Below are 25,621 nucleotides of genomic sequence, written 5' to 3' on the forward strand. Positions count from 1 at the left end.
CAACTTGATCACACGTCACTTCTAAGACCAGGTTATCCTAACTCTAATTCTAATGTCATCCCCAAGACCCTGTGTGCTGGCTGACCTTAAGGACTCATATATCCACTCTCCTGAGACAATATGCCATCCTAGGAGGTACAACACTTTCTAAAAAATTAAAAAAAAAACCCTTTCTCAAAGAAGGTGGTCTCCTAATGTGCAAATATTCCCTAGATGACTCTTACCCCTTGCTGATTCTTACTGCAGACACATCCATCCCTCCCCATGGGAATGTCTTTAGTAACACCCTTTCATTTCCCCTGCTAAACTGAGATCCCTCTTTCTACTGCCCCATCCCAATCTTTTCCTTCCATGGCTTATAAGCTATTCCCAACAGCCTCCATTCTTGTTAATAAATTAGGCAAATGATCATCCTTCCTCTGTTTATCTATGTACTTGGTGAGGATGAATCTCCAACTTTCCTGTCTCTTATCTCCCTTCTCCCCTTCTATGCAGCTTCCCACTGTGCTATTCTTCTGGCAGAAGATAGTGATTTAGAGGGAATCACAGGACTTAGTACAGCTCTTCCTCCTTTCTTTTGTCTTAAATCTTTAACCCTTTTAGGGTTTTTTGACCCTTTTTTCTTTTACTTCTTAGTTCAATTACTTTTTATTTAAATAACATAAACATGAAAGACTTGGTTTCATTACTTAGTCCTCTCTTGATGATTGTGCTTATAGAGGCAGTTGAGTGTTCTAGTGCATCAAGTAAAGGAAGACCTGAGTTTGTATTTGCCTTGGGAACTTACTAGCCATATGACAGTAGGCAATTCACTTATCCTCTTCCAGTCTCAGCTGTGAAACCAGTCTCAGCTGTGAAATGGGAATAATAATAGCACTTCCCTCACAGAGTAGTTCTGAGGATCAAGTGAGATTATATATGTAAAGTGTGCTGCAAACCTTAAAACACTATGAAATTGTTAGCTACTCTTACTATTTTGAAGGTAGCTAGGTGGTGCAGTGGATCGAGCACCAAGCCTAGAGTCAGGAAGACTTATCTTCCTGAGTTCAAATGTAGCCTCAGATATTTACTAGCTATGTGACTCTGGGCAGGTCACTTAACCCTGTTTGCTTCAGTTTCTTCATCTGTAAAATGAGCTGGAGAAGCAAAGGACATCTTTCTCTGTCAAGAAAACCCCAAACAGGGTCAAAAAGAGTCAGACACAACTGAATAGCAACTTTTATTATTTACCCATGTTTGTTTGGGGAATTTTTGTAAATCAAATATTCTCATTGCCTTGATGATTTTTCTGCAGAAATGACTAAAATGCCTCTACTGTTGAAAGTACATCTTTTTTTTATTTGAGATGTTATTTTGGGCTCCAGTTTGAGCTCCTTTGTTGTTGTGGTTGTGGTTGTTTTAAAATATACTATCCCATTTTGTTCTTTGATTTCTCACCCTTGAAACATAATGCTGGGTTACTCAGACTGACAGTCCATATTTGAAAGTCTTTCTCTTGGCTACTAGCAAAATATGTTGTTTGCTTTTGAAAATGTTAAATTTTACCACAACCTGCCTCAGTGTTTCAAGCATGGGGTTTTTCTCTGACAGCAATCTATAGTCTCAGTGAATCAGTGTTTCATTGTCCATATTCAAAAGTTCTAGGCAGTTGTTGTTTGTTTATTTGTTTTTATTACCCCCTACAGTATGACATTCAAGTTTCTAATCTGTCTTGTTCTTCTGGGAGAACTGGGCAGAATCAGTGGCTGACACCTCTTGTAGGATGAATCATTGCTACAGAAGGACCAGTCGGGTAACACCACAGTTGGGCTCTTAAGCACAAGTCCTTAGAAGCTACTTCACTCACTGTGTTTGTTGGGGATGAGGATTATTAAGTACATTCTGTTGGAGCCCCATATCATGTTATTTCATGAGTTCACAACCATCTTTACTCTTGCAAATCTTTATTGTGCAAAGCAATGAAAATGAATTACAATAAATCTCATGTGTTGTAATTGATAGGTAACACTGGTACATACAGGATTACAATGCATGGGTCCAGTAGCCTCAAAACAACATTTACAAAGGGGTCCATCACCCAGGACTCAATGGGAATGTTCTTTCTTCCTTCCTTGTGACCATGCACTCATCCAAGGTCAGCCTCAACACAGGAGCATCTGTGAAGCTCAGCCCTTGCCTTTCTCAGTGTGAAACAACAGCTCTTACTCCAGTCCAGACATGTAACAGTACGGTATAATGGAAAGAACCTTGGACTGGGAATCAGGAGCCCTGGGTTCTAGACCTGTTTCCAGTAATAAATAGACATGTGATCTTGAATGAGTGACAACCCACTCTAGGTCTCAGTTTCCTCATTTGTAGAATGAGGATGGATAAGATGATGCATAAGGCTTCTTTAAACCTAGCATTCTAGGAGTCTGTGAATCTTCTCTCCGGCCAGAGAAGGCCGTCCATTATAAGGAAATTATCCTCAATCTAATCCAACTGAAAGCTGTCCTGATATAATTGGCTGGAGGGGAAAAGAAAAGAAAAGAAACCATTTAATGTTTTTTGTCTGTAAGTACAGAGATATGTAGGAATTACTAGTCCAGGCTTTGCAAATTAGTGCATGTGAATGCTTTATATTCTATGTGATGTCCATATGCAAATAATAATAATAATAAATAGGGACCCCAAAATGCGAAAGGTAGAGGGATCAGATAGCAGGTTTCATTACAGTGAGGCAGCACAGTGCAGGGTTGGGAGTAAGAAGACCTATGTTCAAGCCCTAAGTCCGTCACTTCCTATCCTTGTAACCTTAAGCAAATCCCTTTCTCTCTCTCTGTCTCATCTGTCAAACAAAGGGGTTGGACATGATGACCTCTAAGGTCCCTCTCAGCTCTATTTTTCTGTAATGATACTTTGTGATGTTGTGGTGCTGAGCAATGTGGGAGAGGAAAGGGGTGGGCCCCTGTCCCCAATACAGGGGGTTCCTATTTGGGACCAGATGAATCTACCCATGGACTATTCATTTATTTCACCCACCCACCCTGCTCAGGCAAGTAGTCTTTGGGGATAAAGATAGACAAAAAGGTGCTCAATAAGTACTTGGCAATAGATGGATTGCAGGTTTCTGTCAATCCTACAGATGTTTCCTTCTTTTCTCTTGCTTTTGCCCCCACCAAGTACACCAGCTCCACACTACACTGTAGGATCTGGCTAAAGCCACTGAAATTCCAGGGGAGAATAAAATATCTAACCCCTCCCTAGGACCCTGAAGAAAGTCAATAGGCAGATGGGCATGGTAGTAATAACCTGAGAATAATTTCCCCTCTTAAGTATGGTCTTATAGAAGAAAGCCATCCTTTGGGCCTAGGCTGATTTTTCTGGCCCAGGGGTTCTATGACTGTAGGCATACAGACTTTGCATGATCTAGCCTTTCACTATGGTATATTTGAAGGCTGTGTTCACTCCTGTTTCTTTCACTTTCAACATCTACTCTTTGCTTCTTCACCTATCCAAGGCTTGTCCATCCTTCCAGGCCCAACCAGGTCCTGCTTCCTCCTTTCTCAGTACCCCACTATGTGCTGGTCTGTCTGTCTCTCTATCTGTCTGTCTTTGCTGTCTTTCTAGAGCACTTATGATTTGCAGCCCACAAATTTCATTTCATTATCTGTTGTTAGGAGGTATGGTTTTCTAAACGTTTTAGGTGTTTGAGTCTTGTCTCCCCAGCTGGACTATGATCTCTTTAAGGGAAAGGAATATGTCTTCTCACAAGGTTGTTGCAAGAAAAGCGCTATATAAAATTGACAGCACTCTATAAATGGGAGACATTTATTTTGCCTTCTCTTGGCTCCTCCATAGTCCTAGAATAGGACTGTGAATGTTCAATGAATACTTGTTTAATTAAACTGAATCTAACTGGGTCACACCAGCTGCAAGGTGGCCAAGACTCTGGAAGTGAGAAAGCCACCTCATCATTGGGTTAAGGCATCTGAACAGGGTCTGACGTGGCCCTAAAGCAGGGGATCTCAACATTTTTGATGTCCCGGACCCTTTTGGGAGTCTGGTGAAGCCTATGGACCTCTTAGCAGAATTGTTTTTAAATGCATGAAATGTGTATAATTACAAAAGAAATCAATTATATATATATACATATATTTTTCCCCCATTCAAGTCCACCAACCTCCTGAAATCTATCCATGGAACCACTAGGGGTCTGTGGATTCCAGGTCAAAAATCCTTACCCTAAAAGAAAGGAATTTCTCAGACAGATGGTAATGAAATATGAGTCACCAGGGAGACAGAGCTTGTAGAAAAGAAATGGGAAGGCCATTGCCCACTGAGCTACAGGATCTCCCAAGGAATAAAGGAAAAAGGAACCATGACTTCCAAAGGATTCTTGGTTGGGTCCATAAATGAGGGCTTCAATTGTGTCTGGTGCACTTCCAAACAGCAGAGGGGGTTGGGATTCAGTTGTATTCCCACTTGCTGAGTTGTTTAATCTCAAACTAGATGTTACTGGAAAACTCTCAGAGGGTCCCAGAAACTAGAGTTGGGGAATGCCAGAGACTTATTATGGTGGTGAGAGCAGCAAACCAGCTGTGGGCTATTGGAATGGGTTGTACAGGTCTCATCTACCTCCTAGATCCCCTCTCTTCCTCTATTTCCTCAACTCTCAACAGGTTTTACTGCAGTGAGTGCTCTTAGGATTTCAGAGCCCCAATCAGGAGATTCAAGAGATATCAGAAAGAGGACGACAAACGTGGAGGAAAAGGGGGAAGAAAGGAGGAAGCAGAGAAGTAGAAAGAGGAGAAAAGGAAGATGAAAGGAAGAGCAGAGAAGAGGAGCAGACAGGGAAGAAGAGGTCAGCGTGGCAATGGTGAGGACACAATCCCAGCAGAGGCTTTTCAGAAAGAATTTGAGTCCACAGACTTGGGGTGAGCTTTCCGGGAGGCCAATTCAGACAACTTCTTCAGCCTTTTCTTCAGCTCGAGAGGAAATTTTTCATAGCATTTCTTGCAGACAGGCTTCATGTCAAACTCCACAAATTTGTTCCTTTGGGAAGGGAAAAGTTTTGACCATTAGGGAGAGAGCTCCACGATCAGTGCTATTGAGACACTCTGCATTTTAATTCAGGAACACTTTCCCTCTGGATTCATACATTTACTTTCAATTAATATAGTGTTTCATCTTCAAGGCTTCTCTAGTACCCTCTGCTCCTGCCATCTCCCACCTGTTCCTGCATCCTCTGCTACTCTGTAAGGTGGCTCCTTGCTTGGTCAAGACCTAGGCCAGAATGCCTTTGAATGGAAGCTTGGTGTAATAGAACATTGAACTTAGAGCCAGGAAGACCTGGGTTTGGACCTGCCTCATATGGTTACTAGCTATGTGACCTTGAGCAAGTTATTTAACTTCTCTCTGCCTCAGTGTCTTCCTCTGCACAATAGGGATAATAACAGCACCTACCTCACAGGGTCACTCTCCTCATTAAAAAACATATATAAAAGCTCTTTGCAAATCTTAAAGCATTATATAAATGCTAGGTGCTGTTGTTCTGTTATTATTCTCTAGTATGCATCCAGTAACTCCTACTGGAGGCAGCAAAAAGTGAAATGTGACCCCCTGGTCCCTGGTTGACATTTGTTTGATGGGGTCCCTCAATGGCCTTCTCCCAAACCTCCAGAGTCCTTTGGGAATAAGGCCAACCAAGGGGTTTGTGGAAAACTTAAGAGACACGAGAAAGTCAGGTAGCGGCTATAATAAGGGGCCATTGCTTGCATATATTTATCCATGCCTGAGTTCAAGTCTCACCCCTGACATAAACTGGCTGTGTGGCCCTGAGTAAGTCACTTAACTTCTCTGTTCTCTAGAGCAGAGATGTCAAACTCAGAAAACCACAAATTAACATTATCTATGTTGCATTGTATTTTTATTTATTTTGCTAGATATTTCCCAATTACATCTTAATCTGGTTCAGGCCACACTCAGGAGTCACTGTGAGTTTGGTATCTCTGCTCTAGGGAACTCTCTAAGATTTTAAATTGAAGAGAAGGGGCCAATTTGCATGGGTAGATGGTGTTTCTTTATCTGGGAGTTCCCTACACTGATGAAATCACAGGCCCAGTCCCTATCCTCGTCCCTGGAAAGAATTACTCCTGAGGGGCTGGAGGGCCAGCAGGGACTTACTTCAGGGTGAGCTTAATATTGCAGGTGGAGCAGGAGAAGCAGTTCACACACCAGGCCTTATTGAGAGCTGATACCACTGTGAAAGGAACACAAACAGAAGGAAATTATGTCAAGGCCGAACAACAAGGGCCCAGATCCCCACTCTGGATCTAACAAGGCCAGATGTGCAGGGAGAGCTGGGGCAGCCCAGTGGGAAGGGACACCAGGGGAGGACAAATGGGCCTCACCATCTCCCTCGATCACGTGGCTGCAGTTGTAGCAGACGTCCCCGAAGAGCTGTGGGGCAGAGCAGACACAATAAGGAGTTATTTGGGGCAGATGAAGGCATTCATCTTATCCCAAACCACCAGCTGCAAGGAGCATGAAATAGACATTTCACAGAAGCCCTGTAGAAACCTCCTCACACACCCATTTTAATCCTCTGAATACTCTCTCTCATGTTCTTTTCTAGTCACACACACCAGGCCTTGGAGTCCATCATATCCCCATTTGACAGATTTTTGGAAGGCATTTGTCCTTCTGTTTATTCTTCATTTTCTGAGCACTGGTCACATGGGCCTCCTTCCAATTCTGGGACCTGAGATCCAGTAAGGCTGGCCCTTGGCCTAAGAGAGGTAGGTTTGTTGTCCACATAGTCAGTCAGTCAGACAATAAGCATTTATTAAGTGGTTACTATGATCCAAACACTATATCAGGCTTGGAGATATTGAATGAAGGATACCTGAGCCTCAAAACTTTCTCCTTTGGTGGCCTGTCAGATACCATAATGGTGTGTATGTTGTCTCCCCAATTAGAATTGTATATTTTGTAGCCTGAATGCTTAGCACAGTGCTTGGCACATAGAAAGCACCTAATAAATGCTTATTGACTGGCTGAGCACTAAACTCTGAGTTAGGATACCCCCAGAAATGTCAAACTAGTTGTCTCATTCTAGTTCTGCCACTGAATGGCTGTGTGATGGTAAGCAAATAAGTCAACCTCGCTGAGTCTCAGTTGACGAGATGAACTCTTTGGGATCTTTTAGCTCTAACATCCTATCCTATACTGTCCTATCCTATCCTATCCTACCCTACCCTATCTTATCCTATCCTACCCTATTCTATCCTATCCTACCCTATCCTACCCTATCCTATCCTACCCTACCCCATCCTATCCTACTCTATCCTATCCTACCCTATCCTACTCTATCCTACCCTATTCTATCCTATCCTATCCTATCCTATCCTATCCTATCCTACTCTATCCTATCCTACCCTATCCTATCCTACCCTATTCTATTCTATCCTATCCTCCCCTATCCTACCCTATCCTATCCTACCCTACCCCATCCTATCCTACTCTATCCTATCCTACCCTATCCTATTCTATCCTACCCTATTCTATCCTGTCCTATCCTACCCTATTCTATCCTATCCTATCCTATCCTATCCTACCCTATTCTATCCTATTCTATCCTATCCTATCCTATTCTACCCTATCCTATCCTATCCTACCCTATCCTACCCTATCCTATCCTGTTCTATCCTACCCTATTCTATCCTATCCTATCCTATCCTACCCTATCCTATCCTACCCTATCCTATCCTATCCTACCCTATCCTATCCTACCCTATTCTACCCTATCCTACCCTATTCTATCCTATCCTATCCTCTCCTATCCTATCCTACCCTATTCTATCCTACCCTACCCTATCCTATCCTATCCTATCCTGTTCTATCCTAATCCTCCCTCCTTCCCCCACCATCTTGCCTGAAATTTCCACCATCAGTCAGTCTCCAGTACTAAATAATAAAGGAAGCAGGAATAATGTCTTCCAAAGGCCCCCATGAGATTGCCCCAGGCAAAGGACAGCAGAGGGATTACTCCTCTGCCATTATCATATTCACCTGAACCTTATTTCATAAAACAAAATGGAGGAACCTCATGAAGGAGTAGCAAGAAAGCTGTTTAATGAAGCTGGGGGAGACAGCTAGTAGTGGATCCAGAAATCCAGGCTCCAGGTGTAGATACACCAAACCAAAGGGAACCGTGAAGCAAGCAGAGTTAGGGGAAGAGTTATCAGGCACTGATCTGCAGGATGAATTGAAAGGGCTGGAGTGAAGAAATAGGGCTGTTTAGGTAATCCAGGCATGAGATAAGGACCTGGATTATGGCGAAAGCACTGTAAACAGAGAGGGAAGTATGGAACCAAGCAAGGCAGACAGTACAAAATCCTGCCTCTGATGTTTAATAGACGTTCAGCCTTGCACTTCTCAGGGCCTCAGTTTCCTCATCTAGAAAATGAGGGAGCTGGACTTGAAGGCTTCGGACGGTCCCTTCTAACTCTAGCTTTATGATCCTCTGAAAGGCGTGGAGGCAGGAGATCCAATGTAGGCCAATATGGCTCGACTATAGAGTGCATGAGGGGAAGGAACACGGAACCAGTCTGAGAAAAGAGGCTAGGGCCACGTTTGAAGGGCTTTGAATGTCAAACAAGAAGTTTATGTTTTCTCTCAAAGGCAACAGGCATGATAATAATAACTAATAATAACAATAATATCCAGTTATACAAGTGACCAGCCTATTGGTGATGATTCTCTCCACACTTAACCAGGCTGATCCTCAGAGTGCAGACACAACCTGTTGTAAAACTGTACTTGAAGCCTTTCCAGTGTCATAAAACTTGATAAGATTTTGTACTCTCCTGGGGTAGTCTTCAAAACTCAGGGTCACCTCCATGCCACAATGAGATATTGGAATAGGATTCTGCGTTCTTGTGCCCTTCATTAGTGATGTGAGTTATATAGAGTGTGTAGGTCCAGGGAAAAAGGATTAACTGTCTGTGACCCCAAGTGCTTTACCCTGGTGGGGGGAGGAGATAGGGAAGGGGAATAAATTCAAGAGAGCCTTCTAAATCTGGTAAAAGGATTCATGGGGAAAAGGCAGCTTATTTGACTCTTTAGCAACACTGATTTGTAGGGGCAGAAAAGAGGGTTCAACTCTGGGAAAACACTGTAAGTCAGAGAACTATGTAGGTTCCTGCTAGAGATGGGGCAGGTCACTGGATGGGGAAGGACAGAAGTTTTGACTTTATGGACACGGATGTGAGTCCTCTATAATTTTTTCTTCAGTGAAATAAATACTCTCCTATGTCTGATATATTATTAGTCTATGTTTACATGGGGACTGAGGTCCCTTTTCCTTTTGTGGTAGAAACCTAGACATAAGCCAAATTCTGCTGTTCTCTGGAGGATATTAGGGTTGGGGTATTGGACAAAAAGAGATTTGAGAAAGAAACCACCAAGACTGATTCCAATCTATGTAAATCCAGAGCTTCAGCTCTGAGACAAAGGTCATACTAATTTACATTCTATCACTTCATCCTGCACCTACCTCTCATTTGCCCTCTTTGCAATCTACTCAGCCCACAGCTATTTAAAAAAACATCCTTAAAAAGTACTTTTGTCATGCCAGCCCTTTGCTCAAAAATCTTCAAAGACTCCCCATTACCCATAAGGTAAAGCTAAAATTCCCTAGTTTGGTGTTCAACACTCTCCATAATTAACTCTGTAACAAGAACCCTCTGTCCTAGCCTACACCCTAAGAGCACTCTAAATATACTATACCCATTCTAACCATCATATCTTTGATCAAAGCCTTCCAAATACTTGGAATGGCCTTCCCTTTTCTGTCCACGTGTCTAAATTCTTTAAGATCCAACTCAAGGCCCACTTCCTTCAGAAAACCTTCCTTGAGCCCTACAGCAGCCCACTCCACATGTATGAGCTTATGAGCTATAACTTAGCACTTATGCACTTGGCACTTATGAACTATAACATAGCATATATTTCCTTCTCTTGTTTTCTAATGTTTTCATTTTTTTTAGTCTTCTTTCCCTAACTAGACAATGTTGTAAACTCTTCAAAGGTTGGAACCAAGGCTTCTACTCCTACATCCCTCAAAGTAATTGGCAAAGAGCTAGGCACAGAACAAGTGACATGTCAATCTTTACTCAATGACTGAATGGATTGTAATCACCCAGGATGTCCCCGGCTTCCTGTTGGGGTCCAGACTGATTTCACTGGTTCAACCCAAGAGATCGCCATCCAGAAAGTCCTGTTGATCTAGTGAGGTGGTCTTCCCAAGGTGGGTCAAGCTTACCTGGTTGTAATGTGTCTCACAGTATGCCAGGCCCTTCTTCTCATAGTGACGGTGACCCAGGAATGGCTTCTCACATTTGGCACAGACAAAATGCTGATGAGGAAGAAAGCAAATCATGTCAGTGCCCGGAGAACCACGACACCCACCCATTCCTGTAAGTGCTAGAGATGCAAATCCTTAGTCACAACTTGAAAGAAATTTCTATGCCATAGAGTCGTAAGTTTAGAGCTCCAAGGGGCCTCTGAGGCTGTCTTGACCAAGCACTTCATCTTACGGGTGGGGAACTGATATCCAAAGAGGTTAAAAGACTTTCTCATGATCACAGAACCAGAAACAGGCAGAGATGGCTGGGATGTCACTTAGCTGTGGCTCACAATATCGCACTTCTTCTCTAAATTACATGCCATTTGTGGGTCTGGGAACTGTGTTGTCCCCAGGAAGGAAAGGCAGACCTTATTTAGAACAAATCCTTAGGAGTCATACATGATTGCAATTATTCCCAGTGACTTGTGACAATAGAAACCAGGGATTGGCTGGCCAATTAAAACTCAAAGACAATCCCAAACCTATGAGGATGACTATTTTTTTTTGTCCTGGGCCAGTGATTCTAAGCAATGTAGAAAACTCTCTCAAGCAATGCAAATAAACAACTATTTGGTCATTTATAATCATAGGACAGTTAAGGGACACAGTATCCCTGGAGTCAGGAAGACCAAGTTCAAATCCAGCTTCAGACACTCACTAGCTGTGTGACCCTGGGCAAGTCATTTAACCCTGTTTGCCTCAGTTTCCTCATCTGTCAAATGAGCTGGAGAAGGAAATACTCTAGTATCTTTGCCAAGAAAACACCAAATGGGGTCATGAAGAGTCAGACACAACTGAACAACTACAGTCATAAAAATGCCTTTGATGACTATAATCCTATAAGTAGGCTCCTTTGAGAACTGCCTTCAGAACCTGAAATTCAGTCCCAATTCACTTCATTAAAAGGGTATCAATATGTAGTTATGGCAAGAGGCAACATGGTAACAGCGCCCACCTAGGAGACAAGACCACTTGGATTTAAGTCCTATCTCTGACACACACTAACTGTGTAATCACTCGATCTCAGAGTCCTGGCAAAGTCTCTAATGCCATAAATTACAAAGGAGTTGCTGATTTGTGTCCATGGAGGCTGAAAATTGCCTACACTGATAAAAGCAGAGGTCTGCACCAAGAAAATAACAAGTTTCTGTGCCAGGGGCTCGGCTATGAAGATGAGGCATCACATAGTCTCTGTTGTCAAGAAGCTAAACATCTAGGGGCGGCGAGGTGGCTCAGTGGATAGAGCACCTGCCCTGGAGTCAGGAGGACCTGTGTTCAAATCCGGCCTCAGTCACATAACACTTACTAGCTGTGTGAACCTGGGCGAGTCACTTAACCCCATTGCCTAGCCCCCCCCCCCCAAAAAGAAGCTAAACATCTAATGAAGACTATCCCCTTGGACATTCCCTTGACTTTTTTTCAGCCGAGGTAAATCTTCATCCTTTGAAGATGGATTTGAATTTTGGAAACAGTCAAAATGCAGTCAGAAGCAAGTCTAGGTGAAGAAAGTGGGTGATGAAGCTGAGCAATATCCACTACAGTCAGAAACCAAGTGTGACTCCAAAGAAAGGAAGCTCCTTTGCGGGGAGCAGGGTGCCTGGCTCTGAAAGGCAATAAAAAAAGAAGTGTGGTGCATTGCAAAGAACACTGAATTTGTAATCATAGTTAGAAACCTGTCCCGCCATGTACCTTCCACCTATGTGCCCTTGAGCAAGTAAGTCATCTAACTTCTCTAGGATTCAGTTTCCCCATCTGTAAAAAAAAAATTCTGTATCTGTTAAAAAAAAAAAAAAGGGGTGGGGGATTTAGACGTTCTCTAAGGACTCTTTCAGTCCTAGATCTGTCATCCTAGGAGTGTTCCCAAAATGTCCTGAAAAATGGCAGTCTCTCTGGAGTGAGTGAATAACCTTCTAAAGTAACCAATCTGAAGGAGGTCAAATTCATTTCGGGGGATAAATTCTGGTCTGCTTGTTGGTTTAATCCCATTACTGTGTAGCAAGGCATACCTCTCTTGTAAAATTAAAGCTCCATTATCTAGATAGATTTGTGGATTATCTTTGCAAAGTTGAAAGGTGTAATGGAGATAATACAATAATAGCATACATTTATGTAGAATTTTGAAGTTTACAGAACAATTTCTTCACTATAACCCAGTACAATGAGTAGGTGGTATATTATCATCCCTATTTTGCAAGTGGAGAATTTGAGGCTCAGAGAGTTTAAGGGACTTGTTGAGGTCATCCAGGGCTCTCAGAGTCAAACAAAAGGCTATTAGAGACTCCAAACCAACTTAGTTTGCTTAGACTAATGTTTAATCCTAGGCATGCTTCCCTACTGCCTGGAAGCCATCTACCGAAAAACATGTAACAAGAAGTCGTCAGGAAGATCTTTTTCAGCCTGAGGAGTCTAGGATTCCTGGCCTTTGGTACTATTTGGAAGAAAAAGGCAGTCATGCGGTTAGTCCCAACGGGTGGTGTTTTGATGGGTTAGCTGGACCTAATAACCCATAGCAAAGGCTGGGAGGATTAGAGAGAGGGAGCAGGACATAGGGCTGAAAGCTCTGCTTTCTGTCATTAAACAGCAGACAAATCAATACATAGATTCCTTCTGGGTCTACTTAGTTCAAATGAACAAATGGTTTTAGCTGAATAAGCAGCTAAGCAGATCAATGAATTTATTTGTAGTTGATCCATTTAAGATATTAGAACAAGCCAGAATTTGAACGTGTGTACCTGTAAGTATGCAAAGATAATTCTCTATCATCTGTGTTGAGGCAGGGAGAGCAGTGGTCCAAATAATCAGAGACCTTTGGCTCTGGAATGCATTAGAAAATTAGACAGAAGGAAGAATGGACACCTTCATTATGGGTTCCTCAAGAGATTTCATTCCCTTAGCAAAGTTTACAATGCCTCCTGGGAGCTTCCGAGGAGCAAACAGAAGCTTATTTCTGTTCAAAGCTGCAGATAATCCATGTGTGGATAAACAAGAGAGCATTTTCAATTCAGTTAACATTTATTAAGCAAGACCCAAAGAAATACAAGGAAAAAAATTATAAACTCAAGCCCTTACATAGTTTACAGTCTAATGGGGAGGATAAAAACCACAGATAGACAGGGTGGAGCAAAGCACCTTTCAGACTGGGAGTAGCAAACAGGAAGGAAGGGGCAGGGAGTGGAGACTATGCCTCTTTTTGGGCTTTGAGGCTAATGGCTTGTTAGACTGTGAGCTCCCTGAAAGCAGGAACTGATTTTTTGCTTTTCTGTGTATTACCGAAGCTTAGCACAGTACCTGGCACCAAAGAAAGTGCTTAGTAAATGCTCTTTGAGATTGACAGACTGGATGCATTTGCAAGATGTAAAGCAGTGAGATTAAAAAAAAAAATCTTTTCAGACTGGGAATGTCTTCTTCTGCATGATGAAAAGGCCATGAATTTGGTGGAGTTGTTATAAAAAAAATAATCTTGTACACCCTTCCTTCCTGCCCCCTAGCTTCCATACCTGTTCTTCGCCAGGGAACAGGAGGGATTTACAGTTTAAAAACTGGGATATTTTGAACCCCAGAGCATTTAAGCAAATAACCATTGCCTAGTTACTAGCCTAGCCAGAGGAGATGAAAATTTGGGAAATGCACTGGAAAGTCACTATAAATTAAGGTGATATCTCTGACCAAGGTGCTGTTCAGTCCATTTGGGGTTTTCTTGGCAAAGATCCTGAAATGGTTTGACATTTCCTTCTCCAGCTCAGTTTACAGATGAGGAAATTAAGGCAAACAAGGTTAAGTGACTTGTCCAGGGTCACACAGCTATTAAGTATCTGAGGTCAGATTTCCAGGCCTGGTGCTCTATCTACTTCACCACCTAGCTGCATCCTGTCCAAGGTGACCATGCCCCAAATCATTAGCTTGACTGCTCTTTGTTCTAAAGAGCTTCTCACCTGGGGTTGATAAACTCCTAATCTGGAGGTGGTGACCTCAAATCCAATACTTGGAGGAGGCACAACTAGAGAGGTTGGTCTTCCAGTAAGAGTGCTTACATTTTCTGAAAAAGCAGGCTAAAAGAGCAACACCTTACCCAGGGATTTTAGGCAAGCCAGAAACTGGAGGCACTGAAGACTACAGCCAAACAGTGTCCAGCAGCATCCAGGACAAAGTAAGACTGGCAAAGTCAGCAGAAGCAGCCCAAAGCAATCAGTGCAGCGTTGGAAACGTGAGTTCCCCGATCTCCCTTTCCTGTAGCTCTCTCCCTTTTTTATTTCTCTGGGTGCCTAATCTCCAAACCAACACTGAGTGTATTTGTGGAAGAGTATATTCCAGGATTATCAGGGACAATTTTTTTATACATTTCATTAAATGCCTTTGCTTTGAGCCAAATGTGTCTCTGGTTGACTATTAAAGGTAAACCCATGAATGAAGGCTCATAAACTATAATAACTTGAGCTACAGAGTAGCTTGAACCTGAGTGACTGTGCCCTGGGGAATTCATCCTGTCCCCAAGTGTTGCTTGTACAAACATGGAAGGAGACAGAATATGATAAGGGCAAAGAAAGAGAGAAGATAAAGTGTTTTTAGAAATATAAGAAGAGGTCATTTAACTGGAGAATCAGAGAAAATCCCAGGGTACCTAAGTTGGGCCTTGGTGAAAAAGAATTTCAAAATTAGAGACAGGAGAGGACAGAATTAGATTAAGGAATGCCCATTTGTCCAATTTGGTTAAAACAAAGAGTACATGAAGGGGTGTGGAATAAAGTGACTCTGGAGTATTACGGCACCTTATGGAAAGGTTAGATTGGATATAGATTGTAAAGGGCCATAAATGGGAGTCTCTGTTTTCTCCTCTAGGCAACTGCATGCTATGGAGATTATTTTTGTTATCTGGGTGAAAGACAGATTGGAGAAGAGAGAGAGAGGGACCGGAGGAAGGGAAATCTGTTAGATTATTTGCAATAGTTAAGGCTACATATAACTAGGGCATGCATGGTGGCAATAAAATCTGGAGTGAACTTGGAAAAATCTGGAGAGATTATGAAACAACCTGGAGAGGACTTGGAAACTGACTGAATTTGCGGGAGGAGAAAAAGAAAAAGAGTCAACGATAGCTCCAAGGTTTTAAGCTTGAGCCAGTGAAAGGATGATGGTACCATTAACAAAAGTTGGGAAATTAGGAGGAGGGGCAGGTTTTAAGAGAAAGATGAGGAGTTCTACCTAAGGATGGCATTACTATCCATATCTGTGAGTGAAGATGAGGAAGGTCTGTGCACCATTGTTACCTGTTTTTTCCATAGCTGAATCAGTGAGAAACTCGTAGCACTTTTACAGTTCTCCTGCATTTTAGACCTTGGAATGGGAATCAGGAGCCCTGGGTTCTGGACCTGCTTCCGGTACTAACTAGATATGTGATCTAGGAGTCATTCGCTGATTTTGTTAATGGTGACAGGGACTCACCTCAACATGCCATTGCTTTCCTAGGGCGTTGACCACACGGCCTTCAATGGGCCTCCGGCAAGCTCCACAAATGGGAATCCCCATCTTGTCATGGCAGGGCAAACAGTAAAGTTCCCCTTTTAGCTCTCTGGCCTCCGCAGTCAGTTCCTTCCTAGAACATAAATATAGGACCTTAGGAGAACAAAGAGGCACTGGGCTTTGCCAGTGGTCACTTCCTGTCTCTGACTGTAATGGCTTTGGACATTCTTCCAAAAACAGAAATGTAAAGCAGAAGAGAGATTTCAACTGCCCAGATCCTTTAAATTCACCATTTCTCATGCCTTTTAGGGTGTGTTGGCTGGTGGGGAATTCTCTTAACTAAATAGAAGAAAGTAAGTAGCAAATAGAAAAGTAAACAGAAAAAAAAAACTTCTTATTTTTAATACGTTCTGTTTAGTCAAACTTAATTCCATAAAGTCTCACGCAAAGCACTCTTTACAAAAAAATTGTACTGTGCTCTCCTAATTAGAACTGTTGTTCTCCACCCAAGTCCTACTCAGAAGACTCATCTTGGCATGGAAGTGACCGTGGGTTCTCAAAGGCTATGCTAGCTAAGGTCTGGTAGTTCCTAGCAGGCTAGAAAGGCTTCAGGTACGGGTCCATTGACGGTCTCTGTGTCCATCACCCTAGGATCAGCTTGGCTAAGTGGAGAAAGGCTCACAATTAGAGACTTAGTCACCAGGTAAGGAATCATTTTGGCCATAGAAACTCATGAATAACATTTACTAAGCCATGGAGAAGCTGTGATCTGCTTTAGAATAACATCTACACTGCTGAAAATCTTTTGAAGTTCTGAAGTTAAAGAGTATTATCTTGTTATGTTTCTTGAGTGTTGACCCTGCCTCCTCAACCAGACTGTACATTTCCTGAAGACAAAGACTATGCCTCCTTCTTTTCTTGATCCCTCAGAGCACCTAGCACAAGGAGGGATGTACAGGAGGAGCTATAATAAAAACGTCTGTCCAGCTACATCTTTCATAATGCTAGGGGTCAATCATGCATTGGGACTTATTCATGGTGATAACCAGTATAAGAATTCACTGGGGGCAGGGAGACATAGGGAGAAAGAGCCATCCACAAATCGGCTTGCAGGCTGTCAAAAAATGAGCTGAGACAGGAATAGCTAGGTGGTGCAGTGGATAGAGCACTGGCCCTGGAGTCAGGAGGACCTGAGTTCAAATCCAGCCTCAGACGCTTGATACTTACTAACTGTGTGACCCTGGGCAAGTCACTTAACCCCATTGCCTAGCCAAAAAGAAAGAGAGAGAGCTGAGATACAGAGATGACCTCCTTCTGGGACTACAGTGACAGCTAAGAGGTCAATAAGAAAATAGACACTGCATGGCTGAATCTTTACCCTCCCACCTCTTCCCATCTCCCCCACCAAATCCATCTGGCTACATGAGGCACTTTCTCTAACTGGAGTATGAGTCTTCCCGGGGGTTGCTCCATGCTGTTTCCTCCAATATTCAGTCAGGGAGGAGACATGAATCTCAAACTCTATTCTTTTGCTAATTTTTAACATCCCAATTAAATGTTTTGCTTTAAAAATATATGCTCTTGGTATTGCCTGCTAGCAAACCAAGTTCAGATGATTTTAGAAATTTGGACAGGAATCTGATGGAATTTGGTTTCACCTATTTCACCTATTTCACCCCACTTTGACCCCAGTAATGCATGGGAACTCCAGAGTAGACAGCAAAACAGGCTACAGAGTTCAGCAAAATCTTATTGATTAAGATGATTGGTTGGTTCTGCCATTTACGCTAAAAGGCCCTGACAGATAGCATGTTTGCCAGGCTTCCCCAGATGCCAGGGCACTCACCCACAGTGGGTACAGTTGAAGTGGTCTGGATGGTAAGAGTCATTCTTGAACATCAAGGGCTGCTCATCGATAATCAGGTGACACTTCTGGCAGATGTACTTGCCCAGGCCCTTGGCTTTCTCCCGATTGTGACAGGGTCTGCACAGGTGCCTGAGAGAAGATGGAGCAGAGGGAGCATCAGACATCAATAGTCACTGCCTTCTCCTGAGGCCCCACCCCCACCAGTTTATGTCCTGTCTTCTGGGCCTTCCCAGCATCACTGGTGCCTGAAACACCTGGGAAATGACCATCATGGTACAAGGTACAAGGGTTTGGAGCCAGAGGATCTAGGTTCACCTTTTGCTTCTGCTACTTACACAAGATCAAGAGGTTGTCATTTAACTTCTCCAGGACTTTGTTTCCCTCTTTGTAAAATGAGGGGGTTGGACTGGATGTCTCCTACCAAGTTTCCTTTCCATTCTAAATCTTTGATTCTATTCCAAGTCCTGAAGTCAACAGATTTGAATAATGTCTTTGCTTTCACAAGGAGCTGGAAGAAGTCCAAACCTCTTCTCCTTCCTTTGAAGGCTTGGAAAAGGTGGGGTGTGTTTATACTTCTATGCATCCTTCCCATTCCTCAAGATTAGCAAACCCAGAAGTGGAGACCTATTATATGTCTTTATAATAAAAAATATTTTTAAAGTATATAAATATGCAGAAAGGAAATACATAAAACACACAAAATAAAAAAAGTCTTTACATTAAAAATTGTTTTTGAAGTATGTAAATATACAGAAAGGAAATACATAAAATGAGAAAAGTAGAAGCAAATACAGGATAATGGAAAAACATTTTTCAAACTGTAAATAGTTTTTTAATGTTGGTTCATTTTTACACCAATTTTAAAAGCCAAATATTAAAATGTCAGTTTTAAAACCTCCACACTTGTAAAGTCCTTAAAGAACTCTAATGATCTCAAAATGGTTTCTAACACTATTAGTGTGAAACAACAGCTGTCTCCCCTGCATATGGGAGAAAAAAATCAGTGTGAACGTCTGACAAAATAGTGGGTAGGAGTTTAAATTCTGGGTTATTTAACCCAGCGCAATATTTTGCAAAAGGTCCTCCTAGAAACACCCTTACCCTGCACCCTCCTCTACTGGGCCTAGTTGAACTGTGGCTCTAACTGTAATTTTTACAGAGTGTCTGGGGGAATCTGAATCTGGGGTGGCTTCTGCTGGTATATGGGAATCTTTGAGTTCATACAAACCTCTGTGTGTGTGTGTGTGTGTGTGTGTGTGTGTGTGTGTGTGTGTACAGAACCTTCCTCACTTTCTACAGATGTACTTCCCAGCATAAAGGATGTCCATGAGACACCTTAAGACTAGTTATGACATTTCTAAAAAATCACCTCCATCATCCCACTCTACCAATCAAGAACTAGACTGGTTGACAACAGCCTATCCCACTGAGTTTAAACTCCTCTACCTATTATTCAATTGATAGGGATCACTAGATGGCTCAGTAGAAAGATGTCTAGATCTGGAGTCAAGAAGACCTGAGTTCAAATGTGATCTCTTACATTACAGACTTCAAATGCTTAAAGGCGGGTATCATGCCCCCTTTAAGTCTTCTCCAGGCAAAATATTCTCAGTTGCTTCAGCTGAACCTCATATGATGTCCAACTCAAGATGCCTCATCTTGTTTACCATTCACTAGATGCTCCCTAGCTTATTTAATGACTTTCTTAAAGAGTACCACCCAGAAACAAACTCAATAATCTATCAATCAATAAATTTTAATTTATTTAATTTAAATTTAAATTTAATTTAAATTTTAATTTAAATAAATCAATTTTAAAGTACTTACTGTGTGCTAGGCACTGTGCTAAGCACCGGGGATACAAAAAGAGGCAAAAGACAGTCCCTGCCCTCAAAGATCTTACAATCTAATGGGGGAGACAACATGCAAACGTGTGTGTGTGTGTTTGTGTGTGTGTGTGTGTGTGTGTGTGTGTGTGTGTAATGGAGAGAAAGAGAGAGAGGAATAGACAGACAGACAGACAGAGACAGACAGAGAGCCCAAGCTATTTGCAAGATAAATAGGAAATAATTAACAAAGGGAAGGTACTTGAATTAAGAGGGATTGGGGAAGACTTTCTATCAAAGACAGGATTTTAGTTGGGACTTAAAGGAAGCCAGGGAATTCAGATTTGTTGTGACCAGTGGAAAATACAACAGCTCTACTGCCTCTCTAGTCCTGGTAAACACAACGTCTTTCTTAACATCAATCCCTTCTTGGCTCCTATAACTCACCATTGGCACACCTTGTTGACTCACATTCAGCATGCAGTCCACATAGGCCTTCAGTTGTTTCTCAGGCTTCTCTCACTCTTGCCTGTATACCTGTTGTTGTTCAGTTGTACCTGACTCTCTGTGACTCCATTCAGGGTTTTCTTGGCAAAGATACTGGAGTGTTTACCATTTCCTTCTCCAGTTCATTTTACAGATGAGGAAACTGAGGCAAACAGGGTTAAGTGACTTGCTCAAGATCACACAGCTAGTCAGTGTCTGAGGCTGCATTTGAACTCAGGTCCTCCTGACTCCAGGGCCAGCACTCTATCCAATGTGCCATCTAGCTGCCCCTACCATGCAGTCCAAATAGCTGGTGTTTTAGTGGTAGGCAGCATGGCATAATGGGAAGCACCCCAAATTTAAAATTGGAAGACTTGAGTTTGGATGCTGGCTCTGCACTAACCACTGTGTAATCTTAAGCAAATCACATAACCTCTATAAGTCTCAGTTTCCTCATCTGCAAATTTTTTTAAAAAATTAATGATGCAGTTGGGTTAGATGATATATAAGGTGTATGGGTATGAGAGGCAGTGTAGTATAATAAAATATCCCTCACTCTGGAGTCAGGAGACCTGGGTCCACATACTACCCCACTTACTACTTGTATAACATTGAGTGAGTGCCTGAGTCTTAGTTTCCTCAACTATAAATTGAAGTTGTTGGACAGGATGGCCTCTGAGAACCCTTCCATCTCCAGATCCACGATCCTATGATGAATTAATGTCCATCCTCAACTTCAGACCTTTTACCTAAGCTATTCCCTCTACTTGCCTAGTCCCCATCCTCCCTTCTCTGCCTGTCCAAATCTAACTGTCCTTCAAGACCAAGCTTAACTCCCTTCTCTTCCATAAAATGTTGACCTTCAGTGATTGCTAGTCTTTTCTAAACTGCTATGTATTTTCTGTCCCCACCCCACAATTCAGCCCTTAATCACATACTAATAATAACAATTATCACATAATTACATAATAATCACACTGTTCTCTTAGTGTTTCAAGTACATATGTCTTGCATTACCAGGCTGTTGGAGATAGGATCCATTTCTCTCAGATTCCCCACAGGACCAGGTACATAATATATGCTCATTAAGTTTTTGTTGGTTGATAGTTGTGTATGGAATTACAAAAAGTGTCCAGCAGGGGTCACTAGCAGAGAGGCTAAGTGGCTGGCTCCTAGTCTCTTTTACAACGAATTTTTCTACCTTCCTGTCTGTGAGCACTTATTTCTAGCATTTCCATTCCCATACTCAGACACCTGAACACCCTAACAATATAAAAACAGAAAGAAAAAACTCTAACGGGCAGGGAAAACAATTACACTTTCAAACTCCTAGGGGTAATGTTTAGCACTGTTCTCTTGTCTTTATCCCAGATTTGGGGAGAAAGCTTTAAAATTTAATCTCCCATATTGAAATGTTTGGGTGGGGGGGTGAGTTTGATTAAATTTAGAATATTTTTTTAAAAAATTTGGTCTCACTCTTAGAATAAAGAACAAAAGAATTTAACTGAACTTGGTTTGGATTTAAAATTCTTGTGGGCTTGAAAAGAGGAGTGGAATTAATTATTTTACTGATCATCTGTGTGGCCAGAGAGGGAAGAGAAAATCTTGGTCAAGAGAGTAACCCTTGGGTGAATTAGAAAATTATTCTCTCTCTCTCTCTCTCTGTCTCTCTGTCTCTCTCTCTGTCTCTCTCTCTGTCTCTCTCTCTTTCACACACACACACACACACACACACACACACACACACACACACACCTCCAACAACATCTAAAACACACTGCCTGCCCTCTCCACCCTCCCAAGATGTCACCAAAGATAGTTAAATGACAGAGAAAGTCCTGGTGCTTACTTTATGGGTCATCCTATTTCTCTAAAATGGGGACTCCCAGACTGAGCCCAAGTTTTGCCTGTGAGGGATAGACAGCACCCTATTATTAGGAAGTATGCAGCTGTGCTCATCTCCAGATAAAGGCATCAATTTTATTCAACTATGCTTAATGGAGGCTAATTATACAGGGCAGGACACAAGGACCCTACAGCAACTGTCCTGAAAGAGTCCCCTCTCATTTGGCCAAACAAGGGCTCTTCAGCTTTTCCCACTGACTGACTATTATCACCCCCTCCCCATTCACAAACTCTCTTGCTGCCCCATAGACCCCCCTCTATTGCCTGCCAAGTGCAGTCTTAGAAGCACAGACTCGTTGCCATGGTAGCCAGCCCCTTTGCCCCCCATTCCTACTATTATGGAATGATCCCATTCTGAAATGTCCTGTTGTGTCTATTAATACCAGCCAGATTCACCCCTCCAGTCCCATCCCCCAACCTCTCTACCTCTCCTACAATAATCACAGACTGAAGAAAATCCAAGACTCGGGGTTCAGAAAGGATTTGGCTCTGGGGGCGTTAGGGGGAGGTGAGGAACACAGTTGAAATATTCATAAACATTAGAAAAGCAGGAGAAACTTCCTTTCTTGACAAGGGGTTCTACAGGGATGAAACCTGTCTTTCATAGAGGGGAATGGACCCCCCTCTCTTCCCTCTCTTGCTCCCTCCCTCCCTGCAGCGTGAAAGAGCTGCTAATACCCACTCTGGGCTAACTGCCTTCTTTATATACAAGGGCTCCCTCCTCCAACCCTCACTAAGCCTGCAGCTGACCCTTCTGCTGCAATTCCCTAAGGACCCTCAGGCTGACTTCACTTTGCCCTGGTCTTCTCCCTGACTTGCCGGCATCAGAGAAACATACTGGACCCTACTCCTGAGCCTTTTCCTTCTTCTCTGGGGACTGTGAGAGGTAAGGGGATTAACAGAAAGAGGGAAAACACTACCCCCAATGCAAAAAAAATGAGACTGTCAAAGCTTGAAGAAAGAAAGCAGGGCTGTAAGGGAATGATAAACTATTGATGATGACTAATTTCCTAAGCAAAACAAAATATAAACCGGTGTGGAAATTCCACTTTACTGTGATCTCTTCTTTCCCTAATAGGTCCTTTGTATGGTTTAATTCGTGGCTTTCTAAGTCTCAGTCTGACATACCCTAATTATTTCTTGTAGGACTGGTTCTTGGCCAGACTTTTAATTAACAGGCTACCTCACCTCCGGATCTGACTTTATTTATCCCTTGGGCTGGCAGCAAGCCTAGATGCATTCCACAGATCCAGAGGAACATCTGTGGAAACCTGTGCAGATTTTTCATCCTTACACATCTCCTTGCTTTAAAATGCAAGAATGAGGTGGTTAGGGAAATGTTCATCTTAAAAAAAATTGCCTTGTCTTTCCCAACCCAAAGATTGATTCAACAGTGGTATCACTGAAGTGTGAAATTCTGTGTTCAGTTTGAGCATTCCCAGTTAACCTGACTTTGTATCATTCAAAGTCCCATGTTACCATCCAACCTCTCAGGACTGCTGGTGGCCTTGGAAGGCAACAACTCCTTCAAGAGCCAATTCTTCCATTGCAAAGCCCACCCAAGCAGATGCGATACATTTACACAAATGCTTTAGAAAGCGAAAATATGCCTTAAACCTAGACGCTCCTAAGAGCCCTTCTTCTCCTTTCTGCCTGAGTAATGCCACAACCACCACAAGGTGGCTGTCAGGTTCAAGCAGTTTCTCCTGTGACCTTATTTACATTTTCATCAAATAAAATCATTGCTTTTGGGATCAGTGTGGACTGGCTATCCAAGCTCTAGAACTGGACCTTGGCTCTAATTCCAAACTCTAATTCTTAATTTAGCAGTTTCCTGATCTGGAAATGAGATCCATAATATTTACTTATCCTTTAGGGATGTAATTAACTACCTGAGAAATTCACTCTTTCATTGTTTGTGATTTCCAAGTCATTTGAAATTGGGAAGGAAGCCCGGACAAGGGGCTGGAACACTCTACCATATGCCAGGGTGCAACCACTCCTTGGCTGCTTTCCTGGCTCTACCACAGTCAGGCAGAGGAATGGACCAGATGACCTCAGAAGGCCTTTTACAAGCTATGTAACCTTGACATGGATTTGAGTAAATTAACCTCTCCATGTCTCAGTTTTCCAGGCTTTGGAGCAGGAATAATAAATAATACCCAATTTCCAGACTAACATAAATGCTTTAAGGATAGGAACAAACTCTCATGCTGTTCTTTGGTCATCTCATCTAAAAGATTCAAATCTAACCATTTATTTGACAACTGACCATGCTCTATTTTAGACTTATCTTTTCACGTATGTCTTATCCACCACCCACCATCCTTCTCCAGAAGTTCTACTCCTGATGTCTTAGCATGATGGGGAGGTGACTCTGTGTTTACAGGCCATTGCCAGTGAAATGCCATCTCTGACAGGCATTACACCTGCTTCAAGCACGGGATGGTATGTCTGCCACCCAAAGATTAGCATAGCTAGGTCCAGAAAGACTCACTGTCAGAATGTTGACTACCAGATAGATCTGTTCATTCTTCCTTTCTTCCTTCCTTCCTTCCTTCCTTCTGCCTGCTATAATAACTCATAATAGTTCTTTACAAAAAGCATCAATGGAAAAGAGTACCCACACATATTTGATCATGGATCTTTGAAGCACGTCCCCCTTTTTTTAGTTTTATAAAGACATTGTTATTGATGCATTTTGTTTTCACATCACCTATACTCTCAAATATATCCTTTCCTGCTCCTCCTCCCAGAGAGACATCCCTAGTGACAAAGAATAAAAAAAGAAAAGGGGAAAAAAAGCAATAATGGCAAAACTAACCAATGTTACATCTAAAAAAGTCTGATATTTCTATTGATACAAAACTGTAGTCTTTCCATCACCTCTGCAAAAAAGGGATTTTCTTTCTATCAAAAGAGGGAATTTTCTCATAACATGAAGCATGTCTTATTGCCACCTAGATTATAAGCATCTTGAAAGATGCAGCACAGTGGATACAGGTCTGGACCTGGAGACTTGAGTTCAAATCTTGCCTCAGAAACTTACTAGCAGCGGGACCATGAGCAAGTCACTTAACCTATGCCTGCCTCAGTTTCCTATTATATAAAAAGGATAATAATAGCACCTATCTCCTAGAGTTGTTATGAGGATAAATGAGATAATATTTGTAAAAGCACTTCACAAACCTTAAAACACTATATGAATGCTAAACAGTAGTAGCAGTAGTAAAAAAAAATTAATAACTGATGTGAGCATTAAATAATATATGGTCTATGGAACAACTCACTCTTAGGACAGTGTGGTATAATGGATAGAGAGCTGGCCACAGTGTCAGGGAGACTTTATTTCAAGTCCCATCTTGATACAAACGGGCTGTGTGACCTTAGTTAAGTTGCTTAACTTTTCATTGTCTCAGATAATGTTTTAAGACTAATATTAAAGAGAAGATACAGAGTAGAGAGAGTTCCCTGGGCATTTCTACTACCAATTAAAAAGAACAACAATAACCAATTAACTCTAGAGAAGGGGAACATTAGAAAGCTCTTATGTTGGAGTTCAAAGCAGAACAATTAGTAACAAATTAAAACACTTGGAAGCTGGAGCTGAGATGGGGAATGGCAATCCTGAATTACATTGTTACTTTAAGGCACAGCCTAGTGCCAGAAGCAGGGCCTCTAGGAATTCCC

General features: G+C 42.2%; 1 protein-coding gene across 3 annotated transcripts in view; it reads right to left on the reverse strand.

Moving 5' to 3' along the window:
* Positions 1-4,106: 4,106 nt before the first annotated feature.
* Positions 4,107-25,621, reverse strand: part of LIMS2 (LIM zinc finger domain containing 2) — a 79,666-nt gene continuing 58,151 nt past the window's right edge. For all 3 annotated transcript variants that reach the window (XM_027854682.1, XM_027854683.1, XM_027854681.1), the window contains 6 exons: positions 17,694-17,843; positions 15,830-15,980; positions 10,307-10,399; positions 6,393-6,441; positions 6,166-6,241; positions 4,107-5,034 (listed from right to left, as the gene is read on the reverse strand). In XM_027854682.1, coding sequence (XP_027710483.1) covers positions 4,887-5,034; positions 6,166-6,241; positions 6,393-6,441; positions 10,307-10,399; positions 15,830-15,980; positions 17,694-17,843 — 667 coding nt within the window. In that variant the 3' untranslated portion in view covers positions 4,107-4,886. The remainder of the gene's footprint in view (positions 5,035-6,165; positions 6,242-6,392; positions 6,442-10,306; positions 10,400-15,829; positions 15,981-17,693; positions 17,844-25,621) is intronic.

The sequence above is a fragment of the Vombatus ursinus genome, unplaced genomic scaffold (assembly GCF_900497805.2).
Source record: "Vombatus ursinus unplaced genomic scaffold, bare-nosed wombat genome assembly UNPS02010548.1, whole genome shotgun sequence".
NCBI classification, from domain to species: Eukaryota; Metazoa; Chordata; class Mammalia; order Diprotodontia; family Vombatidae; genus Vombatus; species Vombatus ursinus.